Source organism: Podarcis vaucheri (genome assembly GCF_965113315.1).
Source record: "Podarcis vaucheri genome assembly, chromosome: 14".
Taxonomy (NCBI): Eukaryota; Metazoa; Chordata; class Lepidosauria; order Squamata; family Lacertidae; genus Podarcis; species Podarcis vaucheri.
This window is the reverse complement of record NC_138752.1, coordinates 54,810,587-54,828,854: the sequence shown is the minus strand read 5'-3', so window position 1 is coordinate 54,828,854 and position 18,268 is coordinate 54,810,587. Positions and strand designations below refer to the sequence as shown.

The 18,268-nt window shown below is 50.9% G+C and overlaps 1 protein-coding gene across 1 annotated transcript in view; it reads right to left on the bottom strand.

Annotated features, from left to right (window-relative positions):
• Nucleotides 1-18,268, bottom strand: part of LOC309518981 (coronin-7-like) — a 119,209-nt gene that overhangs the window by 10,127 nt on the left and 90,814 nt on the right. The window contains exons 10-16 of the mRNA XM_082199662.1: nucleotides 7,705-7,759; nucleotides 5,831-5,888; nucleotides 4,900-5,045; nucleotides 4,699-4,794; nucleotides 3,092-3,223; nucleotides 1,410-1,530; nucleotides 1,033-1,208 (exon numbers count right to left, since the gene is read on the bottom strand). Of these exons, the coding sequence (XP_082055788.1) occupies nucleotides 1,033-1,208; nucleotides 1,410-1,530; nucleotides 3,092-3,223; nucleotides 4,699-4,794; nucleotides 4,900-5,045; nucleotides 5,831-5,888; nucleotides 7,705-7,759 (784 nt within the window). The remainder of the gene's footprint in view (nucleotides 1-1,032; nucleotides 1,209-1,409; nucleotides 1,531-3,091; nucleotides 3,224-4,698; nucleotides 4,795-4,899; nucleotides 5,046-5,830; nucleotides 5,889-7,704; nucleotides 7,760-18,268) is intronic.

The window sequence follows — 18,268 nt, the reverse complement described above, 5'->3', positions numbered from 1 at the left end:
GGATGTCAGCCACACTGTATCTGAAACTACAGGCTAAAGCCTGCCTTCAGGGATCCAACCGTGAACTGAATGTGAGTAAACTTTTCATTACTTATAAGGAAGACTCTTGTGTCTTTATTTCTTTTAGGAGGGAATCAAAGGGGTCTTACCAGGAATATACTCCAATCTGGGCATGCTGGATTAGATTGCTTAACTAAAGAGATTAAAACGAATCTGCAACTAGCTGCTTGCTGTGTAAAAGGGGGAATGAGCTCTGCTACATGTAACTCACTAGCGCGAGTGAGGAAGGATAATATTTAATCAATATTGTTCAAACCTGCCCAAATAATTCAATATCTTCTCAAACCAACCCTCCTCCTTCTCACTGACCTTAAACCCTTTCATTTTATGTATCTTCACAGTTAAAATGAAAGGGTTTCAGGTCAGTGAGGAGAAGGAGGAGGACTGGTTTGAGAAGATATTGAATTATTTGGGCAGGTTTGAACAATTTGGGGCAATTAAAATGTTACAAGTTAAATAAACCTTGTGGAGGGAGGAGTGTTAAGGTATATAGAATTGTACATATGGTTGATTTCAATATGTTATTATTGATTATGTATACCCAATGTATCAGCCACCTGGGGGGTTTTACTGTTTGTTTTCACTGTTTGTGTTTTGGTTGTTGGTAAAAAAAATTAAAATTAAAATTAATATCCTCCCCTACTACCAACAACATTCCCACAGTGGGCAATCTGGCTGGTGCTGGTGCTCTCAGGAACCCAGGGGCCCGGGACCAACGATGGAAGGCATTGGAAGCTGCCTGCCACCCAGCCAGAGCAGTGGGGCATCTAGCCCAGTGTTGCCCACCCTGACTGGCAGCCACTCCCCTGGGTCCTTCACAGCCCTTCCTGGAGGCTGAGCCTCGCGCATGTGAGGCTGGCGATTGGCAGTGGAGCCTGGGGGGCCTTCCCCTATGAGGCCCTGCCAACGCAGGCGGGCATCCGGCTGGGCAGCTGCCCCTGAAAGGCGCCCCTTCCTTCACGGCCCCCTTACCTCCAAGACAGCCACCTGCCCTCCGGCAGAGAGCAGTGGGATGGCCACACGCTGCCGGTTGGCACAAAAGCCGTCGCACTCCCCCGGCGTGGTCAGGTTCAGCCCACGGAGGTTGGTGATGTGGGTGCTGCGGTGAAGCACAACGCCCTGGACGTGGCGGAACCCCGAGCTGGGTCCTGGGGGCAAAGAGGCGGGTGAGGGGGGGGACAGGAGATGGGGAGGGACACCCTCTCCCCCCTCCCTGCTGGGAAACGCAGAACCACCTCTGTGCGCCAGCAGCACGGTGGGGAGAGGGGGTCTTCCAGGCGCCCCCCAAACTCCCTCCGAGCGGCACAGGTTGTGGGGCCCACCTGGGAGGTGGGTGGCAGGAAGCTTACCCAGAATGCTCTGCAGGGACCGCTGGCTGGGGCTGGAGGCAAAGCCGCTGGAGAGGGAGGGTGTTGTGGCGCCAGAGGGGGAGGTCAGGGAGCTGGTGGGGGACGAGAGGGGGCTGCTGGCCTGGGAGAGGGGAGAGAGAGCAAGCCTCAGAGCATTGCAAGGGGCTGGACCCTTGAAGTCCCTTCCAGTTATATAAGATCCTGGACTAGCAAACGCCCTGGGCTCTGGAGATGCTGGGAATTGCAATCGATGGCTCGTGGCCACAATGGCTACGCTCTGCCCCACCCCTCCCCCGTCAGAGGAGGCAGCGATGATTCTGAACCCCAGTTTGTTGGAAACCCCCAAAAGGGGAGAAGGCTCTTATGGTTAGATCCTACTTGCTGCTTTCCCACAGGAAATCTGGCTGGCCACTGAGAGAACAGGATGCTGGACTAGATAATGATGATAATAATAATTTTTAATTTATACCCTGCCCTTCCAGGTTCAAAAACCAGGCTCAGGGCGGCTAACAACAAATTTAAAACACTTTAAAACGCTTAACTATAAAAGCAGCATAAAATACAGTATAAAAACACGAATAACAATAAAATTAAAAAATCAATGAGATAATCTAATTAGATGGGGCAGACTCTACTTAAGTTCTTAGGGGAGAAGGAGCTGGGCAGGGGGTTGTGGGGAGTAGGAGCGGAGGAAGTGGGGTGTGGGGTGTGGGCGGACCGCGCCGGGTGTCACCACTGAAGGAGGTGGCAAAATGTCAGGTGGCACTCACCACGGTGTCTGCAGCGCGACCGAGCCACGCATCTCTCCTGGGAGTGACGCAGTAGCTTGGGCGGCCGCGGGCTCCGTGCTGCCTGAAATGGTCCGCCCACCGCCTCTCCCTCAGCCGTAGGGTGGCTGAGTGGGAGGAGTCAAGCATCCTGCCCTGGGCACAGGGCATGCATGCCGCCCTAGGTGCCCGATCGGCTTGCTCAGCCGCTGGTCGAGGGAGCTCTGGAGAGGATCCCCTCTGGAAAAGACTCTTGGTCTTTGCCTGGGGCCCAACCCCATGCCTCAGTCTCGGTCCAGTATACCTGAAGGAGCGTCTCCACCCCCATCGTTCTGCCCGGACACTGAGGTCCAGCGCCGAGGGCCTTCTGGCGGTTCCCTCGCTGAGAGAAGCCAAGTTACAGGGAACCAGGCAGAGGGCCTTCTTGGTGGTGGCGCCTGCCCTGTGGAACACCCTCCCACCAGATGTCAAAGAGAGGAACAACGACCAGACTTTTAGAAGACATCTGAAGGCAGCCCTCTTTAGGGAAGCTTTTAATGTTTAATAGGTTATTGTATTTTAATATTCTGTTAGAAGCCGCCCAGAGTGGCTAGAGAAACCCAGCCAGATGGGCGGGATATAAACAATAAATTATTATTATTATTATTATTATTATTATTATTATTATTATTATCCCCACCCTGGCTTCCAAGCCTGCAGCTGGCATGAGCACAGGTGCCAGGAGGCCAGGGAGAAAGAGGTGGCACCTTCCAAAATGCACCAGGCTTGTCTTCCTGGGAGCATCTTTGCGTCTGCATTACCCAGCCTTCCAGAGCAGGAAAGAACGATCTAGCCATAGAACCACCGAACTGTGGAGCTGCAGGGGACCCATTGTCTTGCCAGGGGTTTTGGGGCTCTTGAAGTGGCACCACTCACCTCTGGCTCCTCGGTCTGGTCCCCTGGCCCTGGCTGGGCGGAGGAGAGGTCGGGGGTTTGGTGCTCCTGGAGGCAGGGAGAGATGAAGGTCTTGCTGGGCTTTTGGGCAGGATGGAGGCTGATCTTCTCCACCTGAGAAGAGAAGGAGGAGGAAGAGGGAGCCGTCAGCAGCTGGGAGAGAGAACCAGAGGCGGAAGGTCTCCTGTCTCCTAGATGGGGCCATGGAGAGCCCGGCTGCCCTGCTGTGCGGCAACGGGAACCACCTAGCAAGGCTTCAGAAGCAGCTCCTGAATGGTAGAATTTTATTATGACAGCCACAGACCAGTTCCGGCTCACTTACAATATCAGGAAAATCATAAAACACAACAAGAATACAGTGGTACCTCAGGTTACATACGCTTCAGGTTACAGACTCCGCTAACCCAGAAATAGTGCTTCAGGTTAAGAACTTTGCTTCAGGATGAGAACAGAAATTGTGCTCTGGCGGCGCGGCAGCAGCAGGAGGCCCCATTAGCTAAAGTGGTGCTTCAGGTTAAGAACAGTTTCAGGTTAAGAATGGACCTCCAGAACGAATTAAGAACTTAACCTGAGGTACCACTGTACATTGAATTGCAATTGGGTATAACAGAGACAATTCAGATATATTGACAGTTAAAGAAATAAATACACTAAATCTTGATCACTAAAATATAACCTAAAATTATCATTTAAAACCTTAATCATGTTGAGAAGCACCTCCTCAAAGCCCCTCTCCCTCCCCAAAAGGGTTCAAAATTAGCCGGGCTCCAGGTGCATTTTGTGACGGGGAACTGTATGATGGAGAAGTCTTGGTGCCTCATCCAGCGACAGAGGTCAACCTGGCCGCTGCTGGCGCTGAGGGAGAAATGCCACCCCAAACATGGGAGTTCAAATCTAGCACAATACTTTATATAACATATGTAATAACATGGGGCTCAGCCCCTGCAATTGTGGCCAAAACCATAAGTCATTTGAGTAATTAATATTTACAGATACCGGCATCCATGTATATACATACACAAACACACAGGCCGGCATTTGTAAATATTAATTACTCAAATGACTTATGGTTTAGGCCACAATTGCAGGGGCTGAGCCCTATTTATGCTTGTGGTGTCCAATTAAGAATTCCTATTAAAAACGACGTATCAACAATATGTTACTGATGTGAATTGTTTATTAGTTCATCGGTTTCGGAAAAATAATTAGAAACTGCAGCTGCCAGGGGGTGGAGTGGAAATGGCAACACGTTCCAGGAGCCAGGTGGCAAATAGCTTTTCTAACCCCCCTCCCTAAGTCTCAGGCACAGCTGAGGGGGAACCTGGCAGAAAGAGCCCCCTGTGCACAGAAGCAGAGACCTCTCAGGGCCTGGCAGGGGGGCACAGAGGGCACTGCCCGGCCTCTGAAGCCTCCTGAGGCGACACCTGGAAGACTCATGCAGGCCAGCAGAGGACTTCCCCGGGTCTAGAGGAGCTGGAGAGGCTTGCAGGGTTGTTGTTTTGGGGCAGGGAGCCTTTCCTTCCAGCCCAGAACAGCCATCGCCAGTCACCTGGTGGGCAAGGGGTGGGCGGGCAGATGAGGGCTCTCACCTGGCTGTTGTCTCCGGACCACCAGGCCTGCGCAGAGGCCGCAGGGACGTTTCCTGCACAGTCGGGGAACAAGTCTTTGTGGAATTCCTGTGTGGACTGAAGGACAGGCTGTGAGTGAGCCCCGTGGGACCGGCCACCTCCAGGCCTGGCCACCCATCCCTTCTTATTCTGCCCACCCATGCCCCAACGCTGCCCGTTTACCTTCCGGGGCACCACATAGCTGATGGGGACGATGCCAGCTTCGCTCAGCTGCAGGACGCGCATCACCTCGCAGCCCATGACGTCCAGGGCGAGTTTGGGCACCTGGGCAACGCCCTGGGACTTGGTCTCTGTCAGGCACTGGTTGACTGGGCAAAAGGGAGAGAGAAAGAGAGAGTGGCGACAGGTGCCCAAGGGCGGCTCCTGAGAAGGCAACCCAGAGACGGTCGTCTCTCCAAAGTGAGGCTTGTCATCATACTACCGGTCAGCAAGGGGAAGTGGAGAGAGAGAGACTTTCAGGACCCTAAACTGGCAATCCTCTTCTTTGGCACTCGCAGGTGCCCAGTAGCAGGCCCTGGCACAATGCTCACGCAAGGGATGCCCGGCAGCTGGCTACTCACCCAAGAAGTGGAAGCCAAAGGCAGAGCAGGGGTTGAGTCCCTGGCGGTGCCACGTCTGCAAACAGCAGAGCCTTTTTTTGCCCGGGAGGTGGCCCCTCTGCCAGTGCCAACTCGCCACCTCTGCTCCCAACCCCTCCCTCGGCAGCTGTGGGGAAGGACGTGGGGAGCAGGGCACCACCGGGAACCTGCAGAGTCAGACCCGGGCAGGAGGAAGGTTGGGATCTGCTTTCTGCTGACAGTCACGGAAGGCCCACCTAGCTTGGCATTGCCTGCACGGACAGGCAGCACCCTGACTCTCTAGGGTTATGGGCTCAGCCCTGCTGGTGCTGCCATTGGGGGTTGAGTCAGGGATGTTCTCGGGCCACGTTTTTCCTTCCCCATGGCTTTCCCCCCTCTCTCAGGCAGTGCCAGGCTGGGCAGGACCAGGGAGGGCACACAAGGGGCCAGGCTGGATGCCCAACTCTCTCCAGGGCCAGGAAGAGCGAAACCTGAGCCAGGAGCCCAAACATCTGTAGAGGGGCTCAGATACTCACCTTCTGCCAGGGCTGGCTGGCTGGGCAGCACCTCATAGCAGAAGAGGACGTTTTCCCCCTGGAAGAAAAGGGCCAGCCTTAGCAAATCCTGGCTCCTTCCCTTGCGAACTGCCTTCCTTCCCCCCCCCCCAATATATTTTTATTATTTTCCTCCTTAAACATTTTCAACGTTACAACACGACAATATCAAACACAAAACCTCTCTGCTCTGCCGAACGTACGACTTCCAGGTTTTCCATTTCAAATCCAATTGCTCAATTTACATCTTTAACCATATTGTTGGATTTATTACAATCCTGCTAGTGTCTTCAAGTTTTTACAGTTGTTATTCAAATATGCAATAAATTTACTCCAGTCCCTTTGGAATTTCTGATAGTCCTGGGCTCAGATCCTGCAAGTCAGTCTGGCCAGTTCTGCAAAGTCCACCATCTTCGCCTGCCACTCAGCAGTGGTAGATACCTCCTGTAACTTCCACTTTGGGGCCAGTAAAGTTCTCGCTGCCACTAAGGCGTACATAAATACTCTTTGGTCTATCTTTGCAACTTCCTATCCCATCAAACCTAGCAAAAATGCTTCCGGTTTTGGGGGGGGAAGGTGTATCTAAACATCTTTTTAAGTTCATTATAGATCATTTCCCAGAATGTTTTTACTTTGTCACAGGTCCACCACATATGATAAAAGTTACAGTCTGATTCTTTACATTTCCAGCATGTTTTCTCTCTCGTTCTATACATTTTAGCTACGTTTACTGGTGTCAAATACCATCTGTACATCATCTTCATTACCTTTTCTTTTAATGCCATACATGCTGTAAATTTTAAATTTTCATTCCACAATCTTATGCATGAATCACACTCAATGTTATTTATACCCAAAATCTAATGCCCATTTTATCATGACTTCTTTCACTTCCTCTTCTTTAGTAAACCATTCTAACAACAAATTGTACATCTTGGATAATAATTTACTTCTGACGCCTTCCAACAGTTCAATTTGGAATCTTGATTTTTTATTTTCAAAACCAACCTTCCTCTTATCTCCATTAAATATATCATTCACTTGATGATATTGCAACCAACCTGTAAGTAAACCTTCAATTTGATCATATGGCTTAAGTTTTAGACCTTGTTCGGTTTCCATCAATATCTCTTCATATGTAGCCCACCTTCCCTCCATATTTAATTTTGTAACCGTCAATACCTCAGTGGGTGAAATCCACCATGGTGTTTTCTTTTCCAATAAATTTTTATTTCTTTCCCATATTTCATAAATTGACCTTCTAAATCACATGATTCAGGAAACCTTCATGTACTTTCACTTTATCAAACCAAAGGTAAGACTGCCACCCAAATCTATTATCATGACCTTCCAAGTCCAGAAGGTCTGTATTTTCCAACATTATCCATTCCTTTAACCAACAGAGACATGACACTTCATAATAGAGTTTCAAATCTGGCAGGGCGAATCCACCTCTTTCTTTTTTTATCTATTAACAATTTGAATTTTATCCTAGGTTTTCCCCCCTGCTAGATGAATCTTGATAATATTTTTTGCCACTCTTTAAATTGTTTTGTCCCTTTGATCACTGGAATAGTTTGAAATAGAAATAACATTCTGGGTAGTACATTCATTTTTACCGCTGATATTCTGCCAGAAAATGACAACTTTAATCTGTTCCATATTTCCAAATCCTTCTTGATTTCCTTCCATGTGGTTTCATAATTATCCTTAAACAAATTAATATTTTTTAATGTCAACCAGATTCCTAAATATTTCACTTTTTCTACCACCATAATGCAAACTGCCTTCCTTGGCCTCCCCAGGGAGGGAGGGAAGAGGCAGCAGAGCCGGGAGGGCAAGGGGCGAGCGCTTACCTTCCCTGCCAGGACCAGGAGGCCGGTGCTGGGGTCAAAGAGCGGGATCAGGGCCCTGCAACACACACAAAAAGGGTCACCTCTGAGAGGAGAGGACAAACAAAGGGCAGTGGCTGGGTTTGGGCACAAGCACTATTATTATTATTAGTAGTAGTAGTAGTAGTAGTAGTAGTAGTAAAGGTAAAGGTAACGGGACCCCTGACCATTCGGTCCAGTCGTGGCCAACTCTGGGGTTGCGGCGCTCATCTCGCTTTATTGGCCGAGGGAGCCGGCGTACAGCTTCCAGGTCATGTGGCCAGCATGACTAAGCCGCTTCTGGCGAACCAGAGCAGTGCACGGAAACGCCGTTTACCTTCCTGCCGGAGCAGTACCTATTTATCTACTTGTGCTGGTGTGCTTTCAAACTGCTAGGTGGGCAGGAGGCTCACCCCGTTGCGGGGATTCGAACCGCCGACCTTCTGATCAGCAAGCCCTAGGCCCAGTGGTTTAACCCACAGAGCCACCTGCGTCCCTTAGTAGTAGTAGTATACCGCCTTTCATTCATGGATTTCGGGGCAATCCTTTTCTTCTTGTGGCTTCCTGCTTGTGGGATGCCCTCCTCAAGGAGGCTGACCTGGCGCCTTCATTAGATATCTTTAGGCGACAGGCGAAAACGTTCCTCTTCAAAGAGGCCTTGGGCTGATCAATATTCTACAGCCTTTTAGATGTGTCTTTGGGAAGGCGGGGTATTCTTTTGTTTTGGTTTTAACTATTTATTTGTGCTTTTATCTCATGTTTTTATCTTGTGAAGCACCCTGGGATCTTTGGATGAAGGGCGGTATATAAATCTAAATAATAATAATAATAATAATAATAATAATAATAATAATAATACAAGGTGAAAACACTAAATACATAATAAAAACAAGAAAAGACAAACCGATAGCCTTCCGCTATGATTCCTGTCATGGGCTAGATGATTTTTTAAAAAAATATTTATTGAATTTTATAACAATTAATGATACAAATCTCCTTCAGCATGTTATTTACAATTATTCTCCCTCCCCTCCTCTGGACTTCCCTCAACTTCCCCTCTGCTGAGTTATAATTGTATCCTGCTTTTCCCACACAAAAATAAAATCCCTTATCATTTCTCTGAAATATCCGTTACTACTCAAATGAAGTTGTGAAAGTTTATTCGAATCCTGCCAGTGAATCCAGACCATTCTGAGCTGGATGATTCTACACAGTTAGTTCTCTGGCTCCATGAGAACCTTTCGCCAATGCAAGTATCGCCCCATGCAATTTATCTCCTCTTTCAGTAGCGCGGCAACGACTCTCCATAAGAATTTGGCAATGGGGACGTTTGGGGAGAGGAAGAGCAGAGGATATTGGAGGGCTGGGGAAGATCCGAAAAGAGAGGCCGAAAGGATGAGGGGGGAAGAGGCAACAGGACAGGCGCAGTTCATAAAACAACATGTGGCTGCAGTGCCAGGAGGAAAGTGGACAGAGAGGTTTCTTCTTCCTATTGTGATAAGAATTTTAAGGTCTTAGATTTATATTAGATGTTCATAAATGTACCAACAAAGCACGTACATAGATCAGCACAGGAAGACCAACCTGAAACCATTTTTGATTCCCAAATTGACCAAATGTTTTCTCAGCAAGGTCAAAGGAAAATGGAAAAGCCTCCCCATTGTCTTTTCCTTCACAAATCCTCTCTTAAGGGTATGTCTGTGTTTGAATAGGGTGAGCCTGTGACCTGGCTCAGGAACTAAGTATTCATCATTACAAAACACTAGCCAAGTTCCCCGGGGTATCCAATCAAGTGAGCATTAACAGGTAACCTGCCAGACAGGAGATGAACAACGCACTCAGATTTCTGTTGTAGACAGCCCCTTTTGTGATGTAGGTATGATGTTTCTGGGGGTGGTCTTGGACTACAAGGCGGGCAATTTAAAATGTCTATATAAGGGCAGACACACCTTTGTTCTGGGTCCTCCTCCATTCCTGCGGGTGAGGGGAGCACCCTGTTGCAACAGATCAATAAAGATCAGGCTTAATAGCTGCTTTGCTTGGGGAAAAGGGCAGATTTTTATTGTTTACAACATTAACATCCAATGAGGCTGAACATTAGGAGATTCAGGACTGGCCGAAGGATGGACTTTTCCTGCTCCCTCCAGGACCAGCAGCAGTCGCAAATGAGGCTTTTTTACTTGGTATTATGTCACGAGAAATTAAAAAAACTACCCGACCTATATTTATGTATACGCGACCACCGCAGCTAGGATTCTAATAGCCAAAAACTGGAAAAGTAATAACATTCCCACGAAAACTGACTGGTTAGAAAAAGTGATTGAGTACTCCCAGCTTGCAAAATTATCTGGGAGATAAAGAGGAAACGCCACACAAAGAGTCAACAAAGATCGATCAATATTCAATGATTATCTCAAAATTTATATAGAAAACACAAATCTCCTGACAGATCTATAAATAAATCTAATAAACACAGAGGTTAGGCAAGAGGAAAGATGTTAATTATTACAAAAGAGAAACAAAATACTGTAAGCAATATTCTCTCCTGTCAGTCAAGGTACCTGATAAATGTTTTGCTGATTGTGTTACAGTCATACCTCGGGTTACAGACGCTTCTGGGTGCACGTTTTCGTGTTGTGCACTGCGCCAATCCAGAAGTACCGGAAAAGGCTACTTCTGGGTTTTGGCGCTCGCGCATGCACAGAAACACTAAATCACGCTTTGCACATGCGCAGAAGCCCCAAATCGCAACCCACATGTCCGCAGACGCGGCACTGTGGGTTGCGAATGCTGCGGGTTGCGAACATGCCTCCCGCACGGATCACGTTCGCAACCTGAATGTCCACTGTACTGGGCAGTCTGGCCATTCTTTTGAGATGGTCAATCCAGGTCACAGGCCCACCCTATTCATACACAAATAAGCCCGTAAGACAGGGATTGTAGGATTTGAAAGTGAAAAGAACCATTGGGAGAGGTTTTCCCAAGGTATTTCCTTCTGCAGAAGAATATTTGGGGTCATGAAGAGTCAGGATGGCTCCTGTGGTTTATGTATGAGCCTTCATTTTATTTATGGCGCCTCAGAATTCTTATAAGAGAGTCCAGATGGCTACCTCCACTGTTGGAGGCGACAGGCCCCCAAACACTAGTTTGCTGGGAATTAGGATTCGATTCACAGGATTCGATTGCAGAGTTGGAAGGGGCCCCGAGGGTAATCTAGTCCAACCCCTTGCCATGCAGAAATCTTTTTGTGCAGCGAGGGACTCGAACCCACGACCCCAAGATTAATAGTCCCATGCTCTACTGAGCTATCCCCTATCCGTACTGATCGATGGCGCCCTCCCTGCCCTGGCTGCTCCGCAGGACTGTGAGAACAGCTCTGGGCAGCTCCCCCTCCTGCCTGCGGTTTATGGCTTCCCATGTCAGCCTCCTGTGATATACAACCCCAAGGCTGACAGAGGCTGTGGCCCAACGCTGCCCTGGCACTGCCAGCCTCCCCTTTCTGCAGGTAGCTGGCCTTCCCACGCTCGCAAGGGCGCAGGAGGAGGAAGTGGAGCCCAGGCCCTCACCCGGGGTGGCAAAATTCCCAGGAGGCCAGCCTTCGCCCAAAGAGAGCGGCTATTGTGGTCTGACCTAGGAAGGCTATTTTTGTCTCTCGTTTTGGGATGCAAGGAAGTCTCCCTTGCTCGCCCCCCGCACCCCTTTTCCAGCTGCCTGGGGCTTGGCCTTCTCCAAATCAGACGGGGCCCTGGCTGCCTGCCTGGGCTCAGGAGACCCAGAGGCTGCTCATGTCACTCCCAGGGGCAGCTAAATGGGGGGACCCATCAAAGAAGGAGAATCCCCCAAAGGGAGACAAGTCGAGGGAGCCCCAGTTAATGAGCCAAGGGCTTGTGATAAGAATTTTAAGGTCTTAGATATATGTTAAATGTTCATAAATGTACCAAGCAAGCACATACATAGATCAGCACAGGAAGACTGACCTGAAACCATTTTTGGCTCCCAAGCTGACCAAATGTTTTCTCTGCAAGGTCAAAGGAAAACAGAAAAGCCTCCCCATGCCTGTGTACGAACAGGGTGAGCCTGTGGCCAGACTCAGGAACTAAGTATTTATCCTTACAAAAAACTGGCCGGACTTGTCAAGCACCCCAGGGTATCCAATCAAGTGAGCATTAACAGGTAACCTGCCAAACAGGAGGTAAACAAAGCACTCAGATTTCTGCTGTAGACCACCCTTTCTGTGATGTAGGTATGATGTGTCTGGGGGGTGGTCTTGAGGTACACCCCTTCTGTGATGTATGTATGATGTTTCTGGGGGTGTTCTTGGACTCCGGGGTGGGCAATTTAAAATGTCTATATAAGGATGGGCACACCTTTGTTTGGGGTTCCTCCTCCGTCCTCCTGTGTGTGAGGGGAGAACCCTGTTGCAACAGTTAATAAAGATCAGGCTAATGAGCTGCTTTGCTTCTCAATATTCTCTGCTTGGCCTCTGTTATTCTCTCCTACCAATAGGGAACCTACATAAGGACTCTATATGGGCTCTTGGGTACCCCATAAGGGGGAAAGGGCAGATTGTGTTTACAACAGACTCAGGGCATGGGAGGGGTCCTGTGACAGGCAGGCAGAGACTTGGGGGGGGGGTCCTCTGCTGGCAGAGCAAGGGGTGCCTGCATCCCTCCCAGGAAGCTCCTGGCACCCACAAGGAGACACACCCCCCTTCCGCTGGGGGAACCTTTGCAGCCAAAGCAGAAGAGGCCCTGAAGTCTCTGCCACAAGTGGGAGACCCAAAGGCGAGGCAGAGAGGAGGAGAAGGGCTGTGGAGCGTTGCTGCGTGTCCTCTCCCTGCATGACTCAGGATCGTGGCCAGAGCCCTGGAGTCGGCTCAACCGGTCCCAGCCGGGCCTCCTCCCCACAAACAGGCTCAGCCAGTCTTCCCATCTGGCGGCAGAAGCGCCTCTGAGAGGCAGCACGCCTGGCTGGCTGCGGGACCATCCCGGCACGAGGCCAGGGTGTGGCGGCTGGCACCAGGGCGCATCCAGGGACGCTTAAGGAGCCTGGGTGTCTCGGAGGGTGACTGAGCTGGGCGGGGGAAGCCAGGCAGCGCCCACAGATTTCAAACCGCTGTGGGCGATTGCAGGATGCAAGCTATGCCTTGGTCGATGGAACCGCTGGGCTAAGCTGGCTGGAAGGGCTGCTTCTTTATTTGGAGGAAGGGGTCAGGAAGGGGTCTTCCCTCAAAGGGGGGAGGCGTGTGGACCAGGCCACAAGTGAGAGAGATGGGCCTGCCAATGGGGCAAAGGCCCAGCACTGCCCCACAAGGAGCAGCACCCAAGAAATGGTGTGTTCTCTTCTACTGCGCCTGCCTTCTCCATAGAGCCATAGAATGGTGGACCTGCAAGGGACCCTGTGGGTCATCCATCCCAGCCCCCTGCCTTGCAGAAATTGCCACTAAAGCATCCATCCCAACTCTGCTTAGAAACCTCCAAGGAAGGAGTCTGCCACCTTCCTCTTGCCATCAGAAAGTTGTGGGGTGCCTCAGGGTTCTGTCCTCTCCCCCCTGCTTTTCAACATCTACATGCAGACGCTGGGAGAGATCATCAGGGGGTTTGGGCTGGGTGTCCATCAGTATGCGGATGATACCCAGCTCTACCTCTCTTTCAAATCAGAAGCAGTGAAGGCAGTGAAGGTCCTGTGTGAGTGTCTGGAGGCGGATGAAGGATGGATGACGGCTAACAAATTGAGGCTGAATCCTGACAAGACAGAAGTACTGTTTTGGGGGGACAGGGGGTGGGCAGGTGTGGAGGATTCCCTGGTCCTGAATGGGGCAACTGTGCCCCTGAAGGACCAGGGGCACAGCCTGGGAGTCATTTTGGACTCACAGCTGTCCATGGAGGCGCATGTCAATTCTGTGTCCAGGGCAACTGTCTACTAGCTCCATCTGGTACACAGGCTGAGACCCTATCTGCCCGTGGACTGCCTCACCAGAGTGGTGCATGCTCTAGTTATCTCCCGCTTGGACTACTGCAATGCGCTCTACGTGGGGCTACCTTTGAAAGTGACCCGGAAACTACAACTAATCCAGAATGCAGCAGCCAGACTGGTGACTGGGAACGGCCACCGAGACCACATAATACCGGTCTTGAAAGATCTACATTGGCTCCCAGTACGTATCCGAGCACAATTCAAAGTGTTGGTGCTGACCTTGAAAGCCCTAAATGGCCTTGGCGCAGTATACCTGAAGGAGCCGGATAGGCAGGGTAATAATAATAATAATAATAATAATAATAATAATAATAATTATTATTATTCCTGGTGTTTAGTCCAAAGTCTCCCAAATAACCACTGGCCTGAGACCAACAGCAGAGACCCCCCAAACTGACTGGAGGGCAGGGGGAGCAGGCTCTCCCCAGCCTCATGGTTGTGGTCTCAGCTGCCAGGTCCACGCAGGGGCTTCGATTTCCAGCAGGTGGGGGGGGGAGGCAGAGAAGGTGCAAAAGACCAGAAGGGAAGCATACACCCCAGTTTAGTGCTCAGCCCCACTAGAGAGCAAGCCGGAAAGCGGCTAGGCCAGGCTTCGCTGGCAGAGGGGCTGTGTCCAGAGGGGGGAATAGTAGGGCCTGGAGCAAGAGGGAGAGTCCTGCCCCACAGTGCCCTGCTCCCTGGGTGCAGCACGAAGGAAGAAGGGGGCAGACCTTTCCCTACCCAGGGAAAAGCTGACCCTATTGGCAGGGGAGACATAGCAGGACCCCCCCCCCCACACACACAAACACACAAGGTGAAAACCAGCAGGGTGAGTGAGGGAAGGAGCGATTATTTCTGTGCCAGCCAGTTGCCTGACACCTTTTGTCTAAGATCCAGTTCCTTGTTCCGCCTGTGACTCAAGCACCTCTTTTCCCTATTCTTCTTTACCGCAGGACGTGGCAGAGAAGAGCTATAGGGAGAAGCTCCCTGGGCACCCCACCTGCAGATACAACTGCCAAGAAGCCACAGTAGGACGTGCCAGCCAGAAGCCCTCTGGGCACATACAAAGAGCTAGCACGGGCCAACCAGAACTCTGTGTGTGTGTTTTTGTGGTGCTTTTGTGTGTGTGTGTGTGTGTGTGTGTGTGTGTGTGTGTGTGTGTGTTTCTCATGGGGTTCGGCCGAGGCTCACAGACCCTGCCAAGCTAGGAGGACGGATCTGTCACTCTCAAAGCGGACAATTTGGCCCTGCCACGTTGGGAGCTGCGCCAGCAGGCATCTTGCCAAGTGTGTGCCCAACAGTTTAACTCAGGAGCAGGCCCCCAGGCACTCGCAGCCTTGCACAGCCCTTGAAAGAGCCTTCCGTCTGGGGAGGAGCCCCCTCCGGAGCCCACCCCCCAGGACAACAATGGGGCGTGGGGCTTTGGCCACCTGCTGCAGCCCCCTGGAGGTTCTCAAGGCTGCCTCTTCTGAGCCAAGTGCATGGAAAGAGGAGAGGGAAGGGGGCTTGCCTTTCTGGGGGGGGCACTCTCCCATCTCCTCTGTGCCTCAGGAGACAAGGGGCTCCTGCCCAGAGCAGCGGGGCCAGAGGGAGGGGGCTGCTGCCCATCATCTCAGGGCCATGGATTTGAGCCCCACGCTGGACATTGTAGGGGGTTCAACAAGATTATCTCCACAACCCCCTCCCCAAGGAATGGAAGAACGAGTGATGGGGTTCCTGCCATCTGACTGGGGGGGGGGCAGTCCAGTTTCTCCAGGGTGGCAGCAGCTGACGGCTGTTTTGCGGGGCAACAGAAAGAGAAAAGCACTTGAGGAACCAGGGAGGGAGGCGCAGCCCTCAGCCCCTCTGTTGACCTAAGATAAAGGCAGCAGGGTAAGCCAAATACCAGGGCTCTCTCACTGGGGAGAGAACAAAGGCCGGCATATTAGGTTCCAGAGGACATTTTTGTGGTTGCCCAGGTGGGGGAGGGGGTGACCCGCTGGCTCCCTTTGCCGAGGGAGGGAGAGGAGGCACTGCTGCCGAGGGGCCTTTGGGGGTCACACCTAGGCTGAAGCTTGGAGGGGCAACGCTGGGCTGTTTGAGGCAAGCAGCAGGGCTGCTGAAGCCGCCACCTTGAGCACCCTTGTGGGTGTTGCCGTGCCTTCTGAATCAAGTCCTTGGCTGGTTCTGGGCATTCAGGCAGTGCCCTCCTGGTCTGGAATATCCTCTGCGTTGATTAATGGACTACGCAGAACTAGACAAAATGACTGGAAGGATTCGAAACCGGCAGGGCCAGAGATTTACAGAAGATTGAAAGAAATATACGAACTATTTGAAGAGCAACTGTAATCAGCAAATTACGCTAGTGGGACTACAAGAAGTTTTGTAAGGAGAAATATATGAAATCTTGCAAAATAGAGAAAGAAGAGAGATTAGTTATAATATTTTAAAGGTAAGAGTGGCAGTAAGAAATGTATATTAAGTGAATAGAATGGAAAATTTTCAGATGTGATTGATGGAAGTCCCAAAAAAATTGTGTACGAGGTAAAAGTATGTTTAATTATTTGAAAATGATATGTTAAAAAAACTAATACAAATTTATATATATATACAAAAGGAATATCCTCTGCACTGAACGGGGACAGGCCAGGCCCACCAGAGGCTGGGTACCTGCTTCTGGAAAAATTTGCCCCCCCCCCTTCGGGGAACAAAGGAACACACCTCCCCCTTCTCTCATAGAATGGTAGAGTTGGGAGGGACCCTAAGGATCATCTAGTCCAAGGCAGGAATCTGCAGCTGTCTCATATGAGGATCGAACCAGCAACCTTGGGATTATCAGCACCACGTTCTCAAAAACTGAGCTGTCCACATTTCTCACATGTGACATATTACCGGGCCGTTTATTTTATTGCAAGATGAAGGGACATTATTGAAGGCTCTCCTTCCCCATCCAACATCCATTGGAGTCTACGGGAGGGGAGCCCACCACTTCCCTCTGGGCACCCCCAGAATCTGCCCCAGAGAGTGGCTGGGGCTTTTCCCAAGCAGGGGGGCCTGGAATTCAGGGTGCTCTAGGTGTCACTGTGTCTGGCTGGAATCTTTCAGTGCTGCCCCAGAGGGGAGCCAGGAGAGGGTGGCTAAGAAGACTCCCCTCCTGGTGCCAACCCCGGGGCAGGGGGGCAGCCTGCTCACAGGCTGGGAGAATTCTCTTTGGCACATGGGGCTCTCAAGGGCCAGGGGGGCCTTGCTAGGCTCCTCAGCCCTGAGAGTAATAGTGGTCCATCTAGTCCAGAATCTTCAAATCCTACAGTTGTAGAGTTGGAAGGGACACCTAGAGTCATCTAGTCCAACCCTCTGCAATACACAGCCAGGGCACCTGGATCCCCCTCAACTCCCCCCCCCCAAGAGAAACCTGCCAGCAGGACCTGAGTACAAGCGCTCTCTCTCCTCCTGCAATATTCATTGCTGCCTCCAAGCTTGGAGGGTGGATCATGGCCGTTGTGGCATTGTGGCAGCCAGCCCTCTTCTCCCGCCCTCGCTGAACCCCTGGAGAGACTGGCCCAGCAGGCAGCCAGGCCCCCCTGGCCAACTCCCAGAATCCCAAGGATGACCTGGAGGAGGATGAGCGTTCCTTGACCTCCAGGCGATAAGGCCTCTGCACCTGAACTGCAGAAAGTGGGGAAGAATTAGAGAACCTCTTAATGAGGGTGAAAGAGGAGAGCGCAGAATATGGTCTGAAGCTCAACATCAAGAAAACGAAGATCATGGCCACTGGTCCCATCACCTCCTGGCAAATAGAAGGGGAAGAAATGGAGGCAGTGAGAGATTTTACTTTCTTGGGCTCCATGATCACTGCAGATGGTGACAGCAGCCATGAAATTAAAAGATGCCTGCTTCTTGGAAGAAAAGCAGTGACAAACCTAGACTGCATCTTGAAAAGGAGAGAGATCACCTTGCCAGCAAAGGTCCGTATAGTTCAAGCTATGGTTTTTCCAGTAGTGATGTATGGAAGTGAGAGCTGGACAATAAAGAAGGCTGATCGCCACAGAATTGATGCTTTTGAGTTATGGTGCTGGAGGAGACTCTTGAGAGTCCCATGGACTGCAAGAAGATCCAACCTCTCCATTCTGAAGGAAATCAGCCCTGAGTGCTCACTGGAAGGACAGATCCTGAAGCTGAGGCTCCAAGACTTTGGCCACCTCATGAGAAGAGAAGACTCCCTGGAAAAGACCCTGATGCTGGGAAAGATGGAGGGCACAAGGAGAAGGGGACGATAGAGGACGAGATGGTGGGACAGTGTTCTTGAAGCTACGAACATGAGTTTGACCAAACTGCGGGAGGCAGTGGAAGACAGGAGTGCCTGGTGTGCTCTGGTCCAGGGGGTCACGAAGAGGCGGACACGACTAAATGACTAAACAACAACCTGAACTTCCCAGGCCTTCCAGGAAAGGTCAGGGAGCAGCAGTTGGGAAGCTGACCCAAAGAGAACAGGGCACAAGGACTTGGTGCCAAGGAGACCCAGCCAAGTGGGCCAGGCAGAAGCACAGGAGGCGAGTCACAGAGCTGCCAGCTCCAAAAAGGGGTTCACTCTAGATGAAACCACCTGTAGACTTGC